Raw genomic sequence first — 17,281 nt, 5'->3', positions numbered from 1 at the left:
GATGCCAATAAATTAGTTTATTCCCTTTAGACTTAATAATCTAAGATAATATACCCGTCTCCTGGATGCAGATTTAAACTTGACGTACAGAAACAAGTGTGCCTTCTCATCTACCTTTTAATAAGATTGTGAAAATGTATACTTAATATCTTTCAGACCATTGTTTAGCCCTCTATATTTGATCATATTTCACTACTTTAAAACTGACCCCGGGAGTGTTATTTCTCTAAAAGTAGACCGTTTTTAGCGTAATTGCATTGGAGTGGTTATTTTCTGACTTATATTCACTCATAAATATTATGAATAGAAGAAGGCTGTATAACCGACGCACCTCCCAGTCCTGTTAAGCTCAGCTAAACACCCCTCACAATACAAATCCCTGTGCACAGCAAGTCAGCATGTTTGCACACATGGAGCTTTGCAAGCTGGAGACTGTAGTCCTGTTCAGTCAAGAGCCACAAGCCCGGTGATTATACAAAGTGAACAAGAACCACATAGCCCAGCATGACTTTCTACATCTGCTTATTTATCCAGTGGTTACTGGGTGAACTGAAATGGTGACCAATCGCATGGTAATCTTTTAATTCTGACACCTAAATGCTTTCTTATCAGCTCTTATTTCATAGTTCAGTTTAGAGGAATAGTTTTGGATTGCATCTGCTGGCTTTGGATCAACAATCATCTGTCTGGGATTTTTTAAATTTGTCAGCACACAGGTAATATAATTTGTCTTATTACTGTAAAACAACTTATCATTATCAAGATGTAGAGTTTCCATGTAATCAGTTTCTTCTGGTGAAGTTCATTGTACCTTTTCAAAGGAGTGCCACTGGAAATGCAGCCGGCTGTGCGGGTCTGTGTGCCCACTGCGGCTCAGCTGGGTCTCTTCTGCCGAGGCTGTCTGAGCAGGGTGCGGACTTGGCCCGGTCGCAGCTTTAGTTCTTTACCCCGGCTGATGAGCAGGTGGAACAGCCAGGAGACCAGCAGCCCCCTACCCTCTCAGGAAACCCCCCGTGTCCTCATCACAGGTGATGCACATTTATGTCTGTCATTAGCAGGTGATAGTTGCTTCTGTCTGACATTTATTTATTCAGGGAAAGATGGACTTTTCCACAGCCACTGAACCTGTGAAGCTCTTATTGATTTCTACCTTTTTCACTGTACAGCCACTGTTTTCTATTGTTGTCCACAAGGCAGTTATAATAGAGGCTGAGTGGCTTGTAAGGTCGGGTTTGTGTAAGAGTTACTCAGATCTTTTCCAAGCAAATCTCTGCGTCCAAATAGAATTAAATGGAAGAGTATCAGAATGAGAAATTCAAGTCGCTGTGGCATTATTGGCCTGAGCAGAATACTACAGCCATGTGCTGCCTTTTTTCGAGTTGTTTTCACTGTGCACCAGCAGAAGGACCCCATTTTGATTCATCACAATAGGGTGAGTACAAACAGTACTAGCGACAAAAACGGGCCAATGAGTGACTGTGGGGAGGACAATAGCCGGCTGTCACTTTTCATCCTGGGATAAAGCTTTGGAACAAACAAAAAGCCTTTTTTCAGCTGAAACATGATATACCAAAAACATGGTTTTTATTTTCACCAATCTCTAAACAGGTTTTTTGTTTTCTCTGGACAGATAGAATTTTAAAGATTGTCTCTGTGTGCAGGTGGTCTTGGGCAGTTAGGTGTGGGACTTGCACAGATGCTGAGGTGAGATGTGTTGATATCCCTGAGACTTTGAACTTTGTCAAATGTTTAAAATTTTAATGTCACCACATCTATATTAATGTCTAGAAAACAGTACGGAACAGAGAATGTAATCCTGTCAGACATCAAGAAGCCTCCACCTCATGTTTACACCAGCGGTATGCAAAATCTGATTCAAGTTTTTTTTTTACTTTTTGTGTTCTATTTTTATTTCACAATCACAGAATGTACAACTATTACTTTTTGATAAATGTTGCCACCTCCTTCTCGTTTCCCTTCAGGACCATTTGTGTACGCTGATGTGTTGGACTACAAACTCCTCCGAGAGCTGATTGTAAATAATCGCGTCACTTGGCTGGTCCACTACAGCGCTCTGCTGAGTGCTGTGGGTGAGGCCAATGTGGCTTTGGCACGAAAGATCAACATCACAGGTCTGCTTGAATGGCCACACTATTTGCATATTCTATGTTTTTAAGGCTCATCAAAGTTTGACCTGTCCCTCGCTGATCTTCCTGTCAGGCCTACATAATGTGCTGGACTTGGCCCTGGAGAACTGCCTGCGCCTCTTTGTCCCCAGCACCATTGGAGCATTTGGTCCTTCTTCTCCTCGTGACCCGGCCCCTGACCTTTGTGTCCAAAGACCTCGAACCATCTATGGTGTGTCTAAAGTGCATGGTGAACTGATGGGGGAGGTAAAATCTTACAATGCACACATGCTTACAGAGACACCAATGTTGATGTAAATTTTGCCCTTTGCCAAATCTCAATATCAGTCAGCTTCTCTTTCTTCAGTATCTCCATCATAAATATGGCTTGGACTTCCGCTGCCTACGTTACCCCGGCGTGATCTCAGTCAACACACCTCCTGGTGGAGGAACCACAGGTATCGCTTTACCTTATGTGTATATGTGGTGTAAATGCACTATAATCCGCTAAATGTTATGGACTAAACACTCCTTTGTCTTTCCAGACTATGCAGTTCAAATCTTCCACGATGCTCTCAGCACAGGTCACCACGAGTGCTACCTGCGACCTGACACCCGTCTTCCAATGATGCATATCTCCGACTGCCACCGTGCGACAGTAGAGTTCATGCAGGCTCCAGAGTGCCAGCTGTCCTTGCGTACCTACAACATAGCTGCCATGAGCTTCACTCCAGAAGAGGTGGCCCAAGAAATCCGCAGGCATCTCCCTCACCTCAAGGTCACCTACAATCCCGACTCTATCCGCCAGACTATTGGTACGACTTAACACCTGTGGTACACATAACTAATTGCAAAATCTAAGTGGGATTATAGATCTTTGCAGTACTTTGGGTCACATGAAAACACATACTGGTTTAAAATAACTATACTGGTTTAAAATAACTGAGGTGACTGTCACTGTGTTCTGGCTCATTGGTAAGTAAAAGTCAGAAATTGCAACTGGTGATATGCTAACTTTCCTAAGGAGTGTGATATCATTCATGTCATGGCAGATGGCATGTTAACTCAAAAAAAGTGAGTGAAATTTTAAGAATTAGTAAGGTTTTCAAGTCTCAAGTCAAATGGACTTGAAAATGATTAATTTTTTTTTTAGTTTTTGTCTTTAATTTTAATTTAATTTTAATTTTAAAGTCACAGGTAGAATTGATAGTGTGGTTTAAGGAAAGTGATGTGATGGAAGTAATGTGGCCATCTTCCTCGACACTTTGCAGCAGACAGTTGGCCTGTGAGATTTGATGACTCCAATGCCAGGAGAGACTGGGGGTGGGCGCCAGCCTTCGGGCTTGAGGAGCTGGTGTCGGATATGCTGCGCTCCATTCGAGACAAGAGGACCAACGAGGGTTTACCGGTCAGCTAGCAAAACCTGCTCCATACAGACTGACCAATGGCCTACTGCTGACTTCTCTTCAGCCTGCATTGAACAATACACTTCCTTTCACTTCACCTTTATAAACTGTCAATCCTCTGTTTCTCTGGAGCAATACAGCAATGTACTGGGGACTGATTGTGAAACAGGAATTCTCAGTCAGAATCTCTTAATATACTCAATGAGACGTCATACACATGTACACAAACACACATTTCAGTCTTTTTCAGGGAACCATATACTGTCAAGCCTTCTTTTACTCTTTGTTGTTTTTAATTATTATCATGGTATAAGCATCACTTTACACAGGGGTATGTTGCCTCAGATGGAACATAAAAATACATATTTCTCAAGCTTTAGAGATTTCCAAATGTTGTGTAATTGCGTGCATGCACAAAGGTCTGTTACAACATTTATTACAAAATCTAAGACAATATGGACCAGTTGCACATTTAGAGTAAAAAAAAACTGTTGCATAAATTAATTCCAGAATCACCTGGATTGGCATGTGCATTTAACTCTGGACTGTAATGACACATCATATAATCTGGCTGTTTTATAAAGCAGTCTATTATAATATAGACTATCAAGTGAAAAATCCCACACTATTTACAACAACACTACTCGTGTTGTGGCATTTAACAGGAAGCCTTTATTTTAGTTTTTTTTTCCACCAGTGTGATTTAGGTTATGAATGATTACCGACATCAAATGAAGCCTTATTTACTATTTACAATGTATAAAAATGCAGTGTACTTTGAATCAGACCTTGAATAATAAAAATGTTAATGACCTAAAAAAAAAAGTCATTACTGTATATTGCTGAACTTTGTGTGACCATTTTTTTTTTTACATCCAAACACATGATCAACAAACCCTACAGTGTATGAAGTCGGCCTAGTTACATTGGCCGCATCCAGAGTAGCTACACACGTCATATGACCATAAACCTATACATTTTATAATACCATTAGATTTAGAAAGGGAACATTCTGCATAGTAGTACTCTTAAATGTGTATTCTACTTATTTTGCAAATTCAACTCATCTTTCACTGTCTGATTTCTTCTGTTGATAAGTCAATCGTTATCCTCTCCAGTCATCACAGTAGCTGTAATACTCGTTACTTCCTGTGGGGGCGCACACTTCACTTCTCCACTGTCATCACAGTAGCTGTAGTACTCGTTACTTCCTGTGGGGGCGCACACTTCACTTCTCCACTGTCATCACAGTAGCTGTAGTACTCATTACTTCCTGTGGGGGCGCACACATCACCTCTCCACTGTCATCACAGTAGCTGTAGTACTCGTTACTTCCTGTGGGGGCGCACACGTCACCTCTCCACTGTCATCACAGTAGCTGTAGTACTCGTTACTTCCTGTGGGGGCGCACACGTCACCTCTCCACTGTCATCACAGTAGCTGTAGTACTCGTTACTTCCTGTGGGGGCGCACACTTCACCTCTCCACTGTCATCACAGTAGCTGTAGTACTCGTTACTTCCTGTGGGGGCGCACACTTCACTTCTCCACTGTCATCACAGTAGCTGTAGTACTCGTTACTTCCTGTGGGGGCGCACACGTCACCTCTCCACTGTCATCACAGTAGCTGTAGTACTCGTTACTTCCTGTGGGGGCGCACACTTCACCTCTCCACTGTCATCACAGTAGCTGTAGTACTCGTTACTTCCTGTGGGGGCGCACACGTCACCTCTCCACTGTCATCACAGTAGCTGTAGTACTCGTTACGTCCTGTGGGGGCGCACACGTCACCTCTCCACTGTCATCACAGTAGCTGTAGTACTCGTTACTTCCTGTGGGGGCGCACACTTCACCTCTCCACTGTCATCACAGTAGCTGTAGTACTCGTTACTTCCTGTGGGGGCGCACACTTCACCTCTCCACTGTCATCACAGTAGCTGTAGTACTCGTTACGTCCTGTGGGGGCGCACACTTCACCTCTCCACTGTCATCACAGTAGCTGTAGTACTCGTTACGTCCTGTGGGGGCGCACACTTCACCTCTCCACTGTCATCACAGTAGCTGTAGTACTCGTTACGTCCTGTGGGGGCGCACACGTCACCTCTCCACTGTCATCACAGTAGCTGTAGTACTCGTTACGTCCTGTGGGGGCGCACACTTCACCTCTCCACTGTCATCACAGTAGCTGTAGTACTCGTTACTTCCTGTGGGGGCGCACACTTCACTTCTCCACTGTCATCACAGTAGCTGTAGTACTCGTTACTTCCTGTGGGGGCGCACACGTCACCTCTCCACTGTCATCACAGTAGCTGTAGTACTCGTTACTTCCTGTGGGGGCGCACACTTCACCTCTCCACTGTCATCACAGTAGCTGTAGTACTCGTTACTTCCTGTGGGGGCGCACACGTCACCTCTCCACTGTCATCACAGTAGCTGTAGTACTCGTTACGTCCTGTGGGGGCGCACACGTCACCTCTCCACTGTCATCACAGTAGCTGTAGTACTCGTTACTTCCTGTGGGGGCGCACACTTCACCTCTCCACTGTCATCACAGTAGCTGTAGTACTCGTTACTTCCTGTGGGGGCGCACACTTCACCTCTCCACTGTCATCACAGTAGCTGTAGTACTCGTTACGTCCTGTGGGGGCGCACACTTCACCTCTCCACTGTCATCACAGTAGCTGTAGTACTCGTTACGTCCTGTGGGGGCGCACACTTCACCTCTCCACTGTCATCACAGTAGCTGTAGTACTCGTTACGTCCTGTGGGGGCGCACACGTCACCTCTCCACTGTCATCACAGTAGCTGTAGTACTCGTTACGTCCTGTGGGGGCGCACACGTCACCTCTCCACTGTCATCACAGTAGCTGTAGTACTCGTTACTTCCTGTGGGGGCGCACACTTCATCCGGTTGGTCACTGAGAACTTCACCGGAGCAACACACGTCTTTTTCGACAACGCCTGATTCAATTCATTTTCACCCAAAATGGACGCGGGATTTTTCCGCGTAAGCTCATTAAACTAATTTCTGTGTTTTCAGTGCGTTGCTGCTCTGCTGCTCGGAGACACGTTGTTGTAAGAGGTGGATGTCGCTGTGATGGAGGCGGAGGGCCACAGCCGGCCGGGCTCCGTCTATCATCTGAACTATCTTTACTTTTAGCACCAGTCCTCTCCCAGCGGGCTGTTCACGGAGCAACACGTGGTCCCCATGTGGATGTTTGTTACCATGGAGTCGGTGAACATTCTGCTGTTTGCATATCATGACGGTTACTTCATTATTTGTAGACTCGTGCAGGAAATATACGAGCCAGCTAACGCAGTAGCCTTGGCTAAAGATGGCGCCCGGGCTTCACGAACTAGTCACGACCCTGCTATGCTATGCTATGCTATGCTATGCTGTGCTATGCTAAGAGGAGCTAAAGCTTCTCGAAGAACCACATTCATCTTTTAATGTGCAGATTACAGGAGACAAGCTAGCATCAGTCCGTCCGCTCCACACGGAGGGTTAGCATGCTAATGTTAGCGTGTCGGCATCAATGTCATGTGACGATCCAACACGAACAATGTTGTGGTACCGAGACTTAACGCGTCATAGACAGGACCGGAACCGGAACGCCTTCAGACCGGAAGTTCTGTATGTTGATATGAGTTTACCGGTAAAATACCGAGTACCGGTTAATAAATTAATAATATTACTTTACGTTTAACAGTAAAGTACCGAGGTAGTTAATAAGTTAATAATATTACTTTACGTTTAACAGTAAAATACCGAGGTAGTTAATAAGTTAATAATATTACTTTACGTTTAACAGTAAAATACCGAGGTAGTTAATAAGTTAATAATATTACTTTACGTTTAACAGTAAAGTACCGAGGTAGTTAATAAATTAATAATATTACTTTACGTTTAACAGTAAAGTACCGAGGTAGTTAATAAGTTAATAATATTACTTTACGTTTAACAGTAAAGTACCGAGGTAGTTAATAAATTAATAATATTACTTTACGTTTAACAGTAAAGTACCGAGGTAGTTAATAAGTTAATAATATTACTTTACGTTTAACAGTAAAGTACCGAGGTAGTTAATAAGTTAATAATATTACTTTACGTTTAACAGTAAAGTACCGAGGTAGTTAATAAGTTAATAATATTACTTTACGTTTAACAGTAAAGTACCGAGGTAGTTAATAAGTTAATAATTTTACTTTACGTTTAACAGTAAAGTACCGAGGTAGTTAATAAGTTAATAATATTACTTTACGTTTAACAGTAAAATACCGAGGTAGTTAATAAGTTAATAATATTACTTTACGTTTAACAGTAAAGTACCGAGGTAGTTAATAAGTTAATAATATTACTTTACGTTTAACAGTAAAGTACCGAGGTAGTTAATAAGTTAATAATATTACTTTACGTTTAACAGTAAAGTACCGAGGTAGTTAATAAGTTAATAATATTACTTTATATTTAACAGTAAAGTACTGAGGTAGTTAAAGGAATAATATTACTTCAGTAAGTCTTCATGAGAGGATCAGCTGACTCTAAACACACCGCTGACATGTGGTTGTTGGTTTTTCTTTCAGGGAACCAGTGCGGAACAAGACAACCGCTTCAGCAACAAGCAGAAAAAACTGCTCAAGCAGCTGAAATTTGCAGAATGTCTGGACAAGAAGGTATTTCATTTTCTACTTTGTTGTGTCTCATTACTGTTCCTAACAATAAGACTAATGAGTGGTTGGGTTTGTGGACATGCACCAGCCTGCAGAGAGGCTTTCTGAGGCTGTAAACTGTCTCTGTAAATGCTGCACGATGCTAACTAAGCTTTCACTGGCAGGTGGACATGACCAAAGTCAACCTAGAAGTCATCAAACCTTGGATTACTCAGCGAGTGACAGAGATTCTGGGGTTCGAGGATGATGTCGTCATAGAGTTCATATTTAACCAGCTTGAGGAGAAGGTAATGCCTTTAATTATGTTTCCTTTTTGTTCTTTCATCTGTCATTTATTTGATGGCATTGCTTTGTCAGAAGGGATATAAGCAAAAATATTTACACATCCTAGTCAAATTTAAATTGAATGGGTAAAGTAACAAAACTTATTTATAATGACATTACCATGTTTTGCTGTTATGTGACAAAGTGCCTTTATTCAGCAGTCTTCTAATGATGATGTGATTTATGATTTAAAAGGCCTGAACCAATATGGATGTTATACCTTGCATCAGAAGTATAGCACCAACACCTAATTAGCTCTCTCCTGAGCCCAAAGTCACTGAGCCCAACTCTCCCTTCATGATGCAGTGTGTGGTTTGAGGTGAGTTATGTGCTGGGATCACGTATATCATGTCAGTGAAAGAACACCTGAACAATGCCATAATCACATTCTCCGTAGGTATTTGCAGTGCATCAATAAAACTGCCCAGATCCCTTTAAATGTAACTGCAGGGATAGCTTGAAAACAGGAAAGGTATACCAACGTACCACAGCCTGTTTATAAGAGTAATCAATGTCCCTCTTTCTATGAACTGTGTTTTTGAACACCAAACTGAAAAGTATTGTCTAACTGACCCTGATTGCTGTTTCTTTTGCACCTCTGTTGTTGTGATCTGAAGACTCTTCTGCTCTCTTATAACACCTAACAGATGTGTGAGTGTGTCACCAACACAAACCACACTCTTAAGTCTACTTCACTGTAGTAAGTGGAGAACTTCAACCACATGAGGTCAGCAAAAATGAGATTTTCAACAATAAAAAACAATACTTTTCAGCTTTGTATAAGTTATGATTAAATATTATTTAATTGAAATATTCATGAGTTGTTTTTGACCTGAACAAAAGCCTCCTTGCCAGTAAAAATATAATGCTTAGTGCCACTAATGTTGTGTATACATTTTTTTAAGTGCAAGTTGTGTATATTCGTCACCCCATATGCTACATTATCCAATATAAAGTAATTATGGCCAAGAAGTTTCCTTTTCCTTAAAACTGGAAAATGGCTAATTTCCTTGCAGACGTACTTTTCGCAATAACAAAAATGGTTAATTTACACACCCCATACTGAACTGTGTATACTTGAATGAAAGGTTTGGCATATATTTGAATAACCCTCCTTAATGACTTTCATTTTTCTAAAATACTAAAATATTGCACATGAATTTGTTTAAAGATGGTATACACATAAATGTTATTCTTTTATCTTTTAATTTTATGTTTTGCTTGCTGTAGTTTTGGTGGTGGGGCAGGCTGGTAAAGCTAAGCTTAAAAGGGTTGTTGCATAATGAAAAGAAAGGGAAATAGAATTGAGATTACGGTATCTCACTTTAACTCAGTATCAGTTGTTGAAATAAAACTCAGTTTTTGTGTAACTGTGTACTCATTATTGCTTGTTCGTCTCTTGCAATTTAGATAAATGATATTACATTAAGCTCAAGGTGGTTGAGTCTCAAGCAGTAGGGAGGCGGAAGCAAGCCAATGGAGCTCCGTGCCCACTGATCCTCAGGACTCACTGAAGACACCGGAACTGTACTTGCAGTGTTGGGTTTTGATGCACTCTGTATTGTGGCTATTTGTTTAACTGTGGGGAGACTGGAAAACAAGGGGAGGGTAGTCACACAGGAATATAACATAGTGGGGTATAGGGAGGAAAATATATAATGACAAAAAATGTTGTGTTATGGAAGTTTCCATGGTAGATTGTATATCTAGGGATTAACAACGGCAGTATTGCATGCTGATTTTATGTCACTAGATATGTCTTCCCTCAGCTAGCTCGCATTCTGTTTTATGAGTTTGTGAGTGCAATTTAAATCAGTCTCACTTTATTTTGTTATTTCATTGAGTCCAGTATTGGACACAGGGATGTTAAATAGTCTAGTCATTGTCTTACATGTTTTAGTCTGGTTAGTTAAATGGTCTCGGGTATAGTTTAGAGAGGAGTAGCAGGTAGGAAGCCCAGCTTGTGGGACCCTACCTCTCCCTGATGTTTTGTCTTCAACTATTTCAATGGCCATATATATTTTTTTGTCTCCCCCCTTCGTATGTGTGCTGCAGCACCCGGACAGCAAGATGATGCAGATCAACTTGACAGGCTTCCTTAATGGGAAGAATGCCCGGGAGTTCATGAAGGACCTGTGGCCCCTGCTGCTGAGTGCCCAGGACAATATTGCTGGCATCCCCTCTGCTTTTCTGGAACAGAAGAAAGAGGAAATCAAACAGAGACAGGTGAGGTTTTCTGTGCGATCGGTAAAATGTAATAAAATAATAGTCGCTGACCATGTGTGCAGCGTGTCTCGGAACCCATGTGCTAGACATTGGTGTAAAGTCCTGGGTAGGAACAGCTTGCCTAATTTTGGAGACCCGTTTTTGTAAAAGGCTATATTCATGGGTTGAATTATGGTCCCGATGCAATCCTGTTCAGAGATCCCGTCATTAATTAGAAAATAAGATCAAAAAAAGGATGGATTTTGGGGGCATGTCGGTTTGATTGACAGCCCTGAGGTGCAGTCAGATTACAGCTATCGGTGGGTGAGACGTCGTATCGTCAGGTTTCCAATCAGATCAGTCAGATCCACGACTGGCTCCTCCCCCATCTCGTCCAAATATGGTCACTTCCTGCTCCAAACCGCCGCAGCAAGATTGGCACCGGCCAAATTCCGAACTGGAGGCTTCATAACGGCCGTTCACAAACCACCGGGTGATGTCACTGCTGGTTACTGATTGTTATAAACATAGCAGGTCAGAAAACATATTGCCAGTAATTGTAAAATGATGAATCCCTTATTGTTCCATCTCTGACAGATTGAACAGGAGAAGCTTGCTTCTCTGAAGAAGGTGGATGAGGATAAGAAGGAAAAGGACAAAGACATCAGAGAGCGGGCTCAGTCAAAGAGCCCAAGAAGGTATGAATTTTTTTATTTTAATATTGAGACCAATAGATGATGTTTATTTTGCACATTAATTGCAGAACATGAAAACTTGTTGTGTTTTTTCTCTGTCAAGGCGAAAGACGAGGTCACCGTCACCACGGCGAAGGTCTCCGGTGAAGCGGGAAAGGAAACGCAGTCCCTCACGCTCCCCAAGACGCAAACCCAGTCCAGTTAGTGGCAGTTCACCCCCCCCACCCCTGATGCAGCTGCCCACAAAACCTTTGGAGCAGCTTGTGGAGCCAGATACATCAGAAAGATCCCTGCCAGAACCAGTCATCCAAGAAGCTTCCTCCACCTGGTGAGAGGAATGCTTGCTTTGCTTTGACCTGTAAATTTAGTATGACTGCTAATATTTACAACTTACACTTTCTTTCTTCAAATGTGTTTACTTGTACTTTTTCTGTAGTGATACGGTTGTGGAGGTGGTAAAAGCAGACTCTGTGACTGAAGTCAAAGAACCATCCCCAGAGAAAAGTCAGAAGAAAGAGGAGCGACCGAGATCTCGTGAACGGGAGAAGGACATTAGGAGAGAACGACCTCATCACCGCTCCCGTTCTCATTCCCGCTCTCGCAGGCGCCGCTCCCGTTCCAGGTCACTTTTTATATTCATGGCATTCACACACTGGTGTCTATGCATCCAAACTTTGTTTTGTAAAGGTTTCTCAACTTGCCCTCTTTATCCTAACAGATCTTACTCCCCTCGCAGAAGACCAAGTCCCAGAAGGAGAATGTCTCCTCGTCGAAGGAGTCCTCCTCGCCGTGGTCCTCCCAGCTCTACCAGACACAGACATCGGCGCTCTCCTGTCCGCAGGTCAGTCCGACGGTGGATGGACAGCGTGGCCTCGTGCTCTTCGGCCAAATGCTTTTTTCAGCGTATTTTCACTACCTTCACTTTTACGCTCATATCTCGGTCATTAGAAGGGCTAGCCATTCATTCCATATCTTGTTTTTCTTTTTTAGAACAGTCTGGGCTATCCAAATCTTTTATTGATTAATTTGATAATACTGATAGATTTTAATATTAGCCTGTATAACAAGGGGAAAAAAATTCTCTCATGAAATTGCTGTTTTTACATGTATCTCACGATAAAATATTGTCAGTAGAGATATCTTTTTTTTATAATTGTGTAGACAAGGCTGTGTAGAATCTGGCAATATCTGAACCATGATTGTGGGACACTGCACGACTTAGCAATTAGAAAAAAATGTGCTTAGTACCTGACGGAAAATATGTTATTGTTTTCAAATTCATTTGGGGTTCGAATTAATTTGAACGTTAGACATTTAAATGTAATTTGTGGAAAAGGTGCCCTCCGACGTAGGTGAAGATTTGCTCGACTGTCTGCTATGACGCTTGCTGAAGATTTTATTTGTGTCCTGCAGGAGGCGCTCTCGCTCTGCTTCATCGTCTGGCAGCAGCTCCTCGGGCTCCCGCTCACCCAAAAAAGCAATGAAAAGAATATCTACCACACCACCCCGAAAACAATTCCATCATCCCGACACCTCCATCAGCCCTGCAGGGAAGGACAGGCGATCTCCGTCTCCACGGGCCAGGAGGGGCCCGGGCTCTTCTTCCCCACCTCGCTCATCGGGTACCATCTTGCAATCAATTCTTTTATTTTCAACTCTATAACTACATTTTCTTTCCCTTGTACTTCCAACTGCATGACACATTCAGCTCCCTGGCTCCTTCCATGTATCAGAAATTAGATTTCATTGTTTTAATATGATGCCTAAATTCCTTTGTGAATGAGGTTATAGACAACACAATCATTCCTGTAAATTTGAAATGAGAAAAATTAAAGGACTTTTCTGTTATTTCAAGAGTTATACTAACGGGTTGTTATTGTCATGAATGCATATAAAATGATCTGTCCCTTGTTTTTTTTTAGGTTTAAAACGAAAACCAGGAGGAAGAGGTGACTCTCCATCTGAGAACATCAAGCCCAAACCTTCTGAAGGGTCTGACTCTGGTAAGCCTTAAATTATGTCTGTTGAAAAAGTCCTTACTGACCTTTCACCTCACAGATGTGATGACCAGTCGTATGGAATTCTCAGACACCTCTACTTGTCAGAGAAATTGGTACTTCAGCGGGAAAGGTCTTGTCCAGATATGTACTTCTTTGCATTTAACATAATTGTGTTTTAGTCTAAAATAAGTCCCATTACAAAATGAAAAAATGAACCATACTATCAGTGAAATGGAAAGGATTATTTGTGAAAAGTTGAGGCTACTGAGCTCATGGTAGAAGCTTGGTCAGCCTTATAAAAAAAAAAAAGGATTTTCAGAGACCTCCAGGTTTGTGGGAAAATTCTTTTTTAGCATGAAAAATTAATATTGAGCCTTGGCTTGCTACCCAGCCAATTATTATTTGAATAATTTCAATAGTTATAATTTGAATTATTTTAGACGGAAGCAAATGGAGACAGCTGAATGTTGAGTAAATCTATGCCTAAGGATCTCTTTAGTGTTTTCAAATGTCAGCTGGTTTTGGCATTTTGTCTGATCACTGTCTTCATCCCAGTCACAGTATCCAGTCCCTCCAGGAAATAGTGATTGCAGTCGCAGGAATAAAGGCCAATTCATTTCCACAGCATTTGTGGGAGCTTGCAATTTTGCAAAATTCCCACAATTTCTCCACATCAAAAGTACTCAATATAAAGTTTTAGCTCTGCTAAAGGGATTATGACACAAAGTTAGCCTTTATAAACAAAAGTTTGCCTTATCAACATAAAGAGCTGTAGAGTTGTTCTCTAAACATATGGGCCAATTGCACTATACCATGTTAAAATGTCATGGAAACAACAAGCAACAGGAATATAAATCTGTCTTTTGTGTTATCTGTAACATTGCCATGGCACGGTTCTGCTAACACTGATGGGACACTCAATGCTCTACATTTCAGAGGAGGATAAAAATGAGAAAGGGGCAACAGCAGATTCGGTGCAGCAGCGACGTCAGTATCGCAGGCAGAATCGACAGTCGTCTTCAGGTTAAAAGCGTTTTTATCCCCGTTCTTTCTTTCCCATACCCAACTCCCTCTCTTCTAACCAAGTGTCTGCACATGTCATCTTGCACTCATCGTCTCATGGACGTTTGAAGCTGTGTCCTAACCCCAACCTTGGTGTTTTTTCCTGACCGCATACAGTAAAAGCTGCTGTCAAACCGTTGTTGATGTGTTCTGTGTCTGTGGTTTCAGATACAGGGTCTTCCTCCTCAGAAGATGAAGGGCCCAAGAGGCCAGCAGCAGGGCCGGTGGTCAGAAATGGTGACGTGAGGAGGAGACGTAGCCGTACGTCCTCGCCTCGGAGGCGACATAGGGATGCTTCTCCGAGGTCAAATACCTAACACGTTTGCACATTCTTACCTGAATGGTTTACCCTCCGCGATCCCAGTTGTCTTTGCTCCATGTGTGTTGTTGTTCATGTGTCCTTTTTTGGTTCATAACCCTGCAGGAAAAGACGTTCTCCCTCTCCTGGACGCAGACGTCGCTCCCCCTCTCTCCCACGCCGTCGCCGATCTCCCTCTCCCCGACGCAGGTAGAAGCATGTTTAAATCTAAAGCTATGATTTCATTATTATTCAAAAATCATAAATATTTCAGAAAAGTTTTTTGACAATATCATGTGTTTCCCAGGTCTCCTTCCCCACCCCCCCGCCGTAGATCTCCATCCCCCAGAAGATATTCCCCCCCTATCCAGCGTCGCTATAGCCCTTCACCTTTACCTCCACAGAAGAGGAAGATGTCTAGCTCACCCACAAAACGCTCTTCTCCAGGGGTCAAGCGACGCCCTTCCAGGTCCCCCAAGCGTAGAAGCTCTCCAGCTCCTAGAAGACGCTCACCTCCCTCCTCCATGTCTCCACCCAGACACAGGAGGAGCCCCATGTTGCCTTCTGTCAGGCCAAGCAGGGATACGCGATCCCCCATTGCTGCAGCCAGACGCCTCTCCCCATCCCCTGCAAGCCGCAGTCACACCGTTCGGGGTTCCACCAGTCCCCAGGGACACTTTGAAACCTGCAGTGGATCTCCATCCAACCAGCGGCGACAGCAGTCCCCTTCACACAGCAGTAAACTCATCCGCAGAGTGTCTCGCACCCCAGAGCCACACAACAACCAGAAGTAAATCAGGAGCAAACTTTTATCTGACAGTTTGTCTACACTAGTGTCAGTTCTGTGTATGTAGAATCACTCTTTAAATGTCCTCTTGATGTCACCTGTATCTTCTTCAGAGCGTCTGCGAGCCCCCAGCCTATAAGGAGAGCATCCTCCAGATCCACATCTGTTTCACCTCAACTAGCAGCTCAGAAACGTCCTGTGCCTGCATCAGCCTCCCCGTCACCATCTCGCTCTGTCAGTGGGTCTCCACCACCAGCCAAAAAACCCAGTAGTGGTTCTGGCAGTCAATCTCCAAGCAAGGTTTGAGCTTGTTGACAAATATGAACTACATTTTATTGCAGCTCTCTTTCGTTCCAATATGAGTGGGAACCCTGTTGTGGCATAATCCATCTCTGGTATAGTAATGCTGCTTACATCATTCATCTTGTAATAGTTGTGGTGAGTTTCAGTGGCACTTGTAAACATTTGTTTTATTGCAGAGTTCGGATGTCGACGTGGGTGGAAAGAAGAAGAAGAAGAAGAAGGAAAAGAAACACAAGAAAGAGAAGAAACATAAAAAGCACAAGAAGCATAAGAAGGAGAAGAATAGTGGCGCTGCTACTGGAGATGGACAAGAAAACCAAGGTGGGGAGATGGATGGAGATTCAAAAAAGGTAAAATGTGTGTTTGTGATTTGAACAGCCAAGACCTTTTGATTTATGATCAAAAAGCAGTGGAGATGGTCACATGTGTCCTATGCCAACATTCTGCATTTGTATCCAAGTTGCTAAATTGAGTGAAAGTTATGCTTTTTGTTGAGGAATCGGACAGCGAGGTCGAGGACAGCTTGGACGATCTGGAAAAACACCTTAGAGAGAAGGCCCTGCGCTCCATGAGGAAGGCCCAGATGTCTCCATCACAGATGTCCTGAAAACACGGGAGTTTTCGCACTCTTGAATTTTCCACTCTTGATGTTTGTCAACCTGGTTCAGCTTTAGAATGTACAAATTGTTAAATGAGTTTTGTTTTCTTTATACTGGTTTGGTACAGTGTGTTTCTTTAAGAGCTTGATTTGTCAGTTAGTGTATTATCTAAACTGTAAAGAAGCTTGTGTTCATAATTTTAAATTGTTGAGCAGGGAAAAGGTTTAAGCTCAGAGGTTAATTGGCAGGTTAATGATGTTTTCCACAACCTACAGTAGATTCCGTTGGGAAATGATTGCATGTGCAGTGATTGTCTCTGATGTGCATGAATCACTGACCTTATGAAGTGAAGGGACAAACCACCATACAGTTACATGCTGCTACTGCCTTTCAGTCGTGGAACCAGTGACCAGCTGTGGGCACTGAACGAGGCCGTAACAGAATGTCCTGTCCCATATTATAAATAAATAGAGGTGTTTGGCAACCTGCTTTTTTTCTCACTTTGAAATTTGTCTTGTTTGAAGACTAAAACAATATAATATGAGAAACGCTTTAATTTTTTCCAAACAGATTGATATGCAATTTATGTTGACACCCTTCTACGAAACTGATCTCTGTGGGACTGCTCTAGTATAATTTGTATTTAGTAACCTTGGCTCTTGTCATCTTGTCATCCTTTCAGAATTAAAACCTTTTTATAGTATATTTATAGTATTTGCGTTTTTTTTTTTTTTTTTTTTTTTTTTTGTCTGAACAGGATACAAGTTCAGATGAATGCAACGGAAGAAATTCATTGGTAAAACATA

The 17,281-nt window shown here is 42.5% G+C and overlaps 2 protein-coding genes across 7 annotated transcripts; both read left to right on the top strand.

Annotated features, from left to right (window-relative positions):
- Positions 1 to 7: 7 nt before the first annotated feature.
- tdh2 (L-threonine dehydrogenase 2) lies at positions 8 to 4,371 on the top strand. The gene is made up of 8 exons (XM_069151856.1): positions 8 to 1,028; positions 1,662 to 1,704; positions 1,789 to 1,859; positions 1,983 to 2,132; positions 2,221 to 2,393; positions 2,494 to 2,584; positions 2,672 to 2,941; positions 3,398 to 4,371. Exons 1-8 carry the CDS (start codon positions 836 to 838, stop codon positions 3,541 to 3,543), a joined length of 1,137 nt encoding a protein of 378 aa, XP_069007957.1. The 5' UTR covers positions 8 to 835; the 3' UTR covers positions 3,544 to 4,371.
- A 2,045-nt stretch (positions 4,372 to 6,416) lies between these two features.
- Positions 6,417 to 17,178, top strand: srrm1 (serine/arginine repetitive matrix 1). 6 transcript variants are annotated; one of them, XM_069151849.1, is made up of 17 exons: positions 6,417 to 6,538; positions 8,116 to 8,205; positions 8,367 to 8,489; positions 10,582 to 10,752; positions 11,329 to 11,429; positions 11,530 to 11,754; positions 11,863 to 12,048; positions 12,145 to 12,267; positions 12,840 to 13,048; positions 13,349 to 13,429; positions 14,363 to 14,449; positions 14,657 to 14,792; positions 14,913 to 14,996; positions 15,094 to 15,576; positions 15,687 to 15,873; positions 16,053 to 16,197; positions 16,373 to 17,178. In XM_069151849.1, the coding sequence occupies exons 1-17, from the start codon at positions 6,518 to 6,520 to the stop codon at positions 16,423 to 16,425; spliced, it is 2,505 nt and encodes an 834-aa protein (XP_069007950.1). In that variant the 5' UTR covers positions 6,417 to 6,517; the 3' UTR covers positions 16,426 to 17,178. The 6 variants fall into 6 exon arrangements, with proteins under 6 accessions (XP_069007950.1, XP_069007948.1, XP_069007947.1 ...); XM_069151847.1 differs by having other exon boundaries at positions 6,418 to 6,538; positions 12,163 to 12,267; positions 16,053 to 16,226; XM_069151846.1 differs by having other exon boundaries at positions 6,418 to 6,538; positions 16,053 to 16,226.
- Positions 17,179 to 17,281: the final 103 nt, after the last annotated feature.

Source organism: Embiotoca jacksoni, unplaced genomic scaffold (assembly GCF_022577435.1).
Source record: "Embiotoca jacksoni isolate LCO1_2020_lvr unplaced genomic scaffold, fEmbJac1.0.p SCAF_18, whole genome shotgun sequence".
Classification (NCBI taxonomy): Eukaryota; Metazoa; Chordata; class Actinopteri; family Embiotocidae; genus Embiotoca; species Embiotoca jacksoni.
The sequence above is the reverse complement of the archived record's forward strand: the minus strand, read 5'-3'. Positions and strand labels throughout refer to the sequence as shown.

Coding starts and splice junctions, on each gene's coding strand:
- tdh2 (XM_069151856.1), top strand. CDS start 836: ATGCAGCCGGCTGTGCGGGTCTGTGTGCCCACTGCGGCTCAGCTGGGT. Junction 1,029..1,661: donor CCCCCGTGTCCTCATCACAG/GTGATGCACATT, acceptor CTCTGTGTGCAG/GTGGTCTTGGGCAGTTAGGT. Junction 2,585..2,671: donor TCCTGGTGGAGGAACCACAG/GTATCGCTTTAC, acceptor TTGTCTTTCCAG/ACTATGCAGTTCAAATCTTC.
- srrm1 (XM_069151846.1), top strand. CDS start 6,518: ATGGACGCGGGATTTTTCCGC. Junction 12,049..12,144: donor AGGCGCCGCTCCCGTTCCAG/GTCACTTTTTAT, acceptor TTATCCTAACAG/ATCTTACTCCCCTCGCAGAA. Junction 13,430..14,362: donor TTCTGAAGGGTCTGACTCTG/GTAAGCCTTAAA, acceptor TCTACATTTCAG/AGGAGGATAAAAATGAGAAA.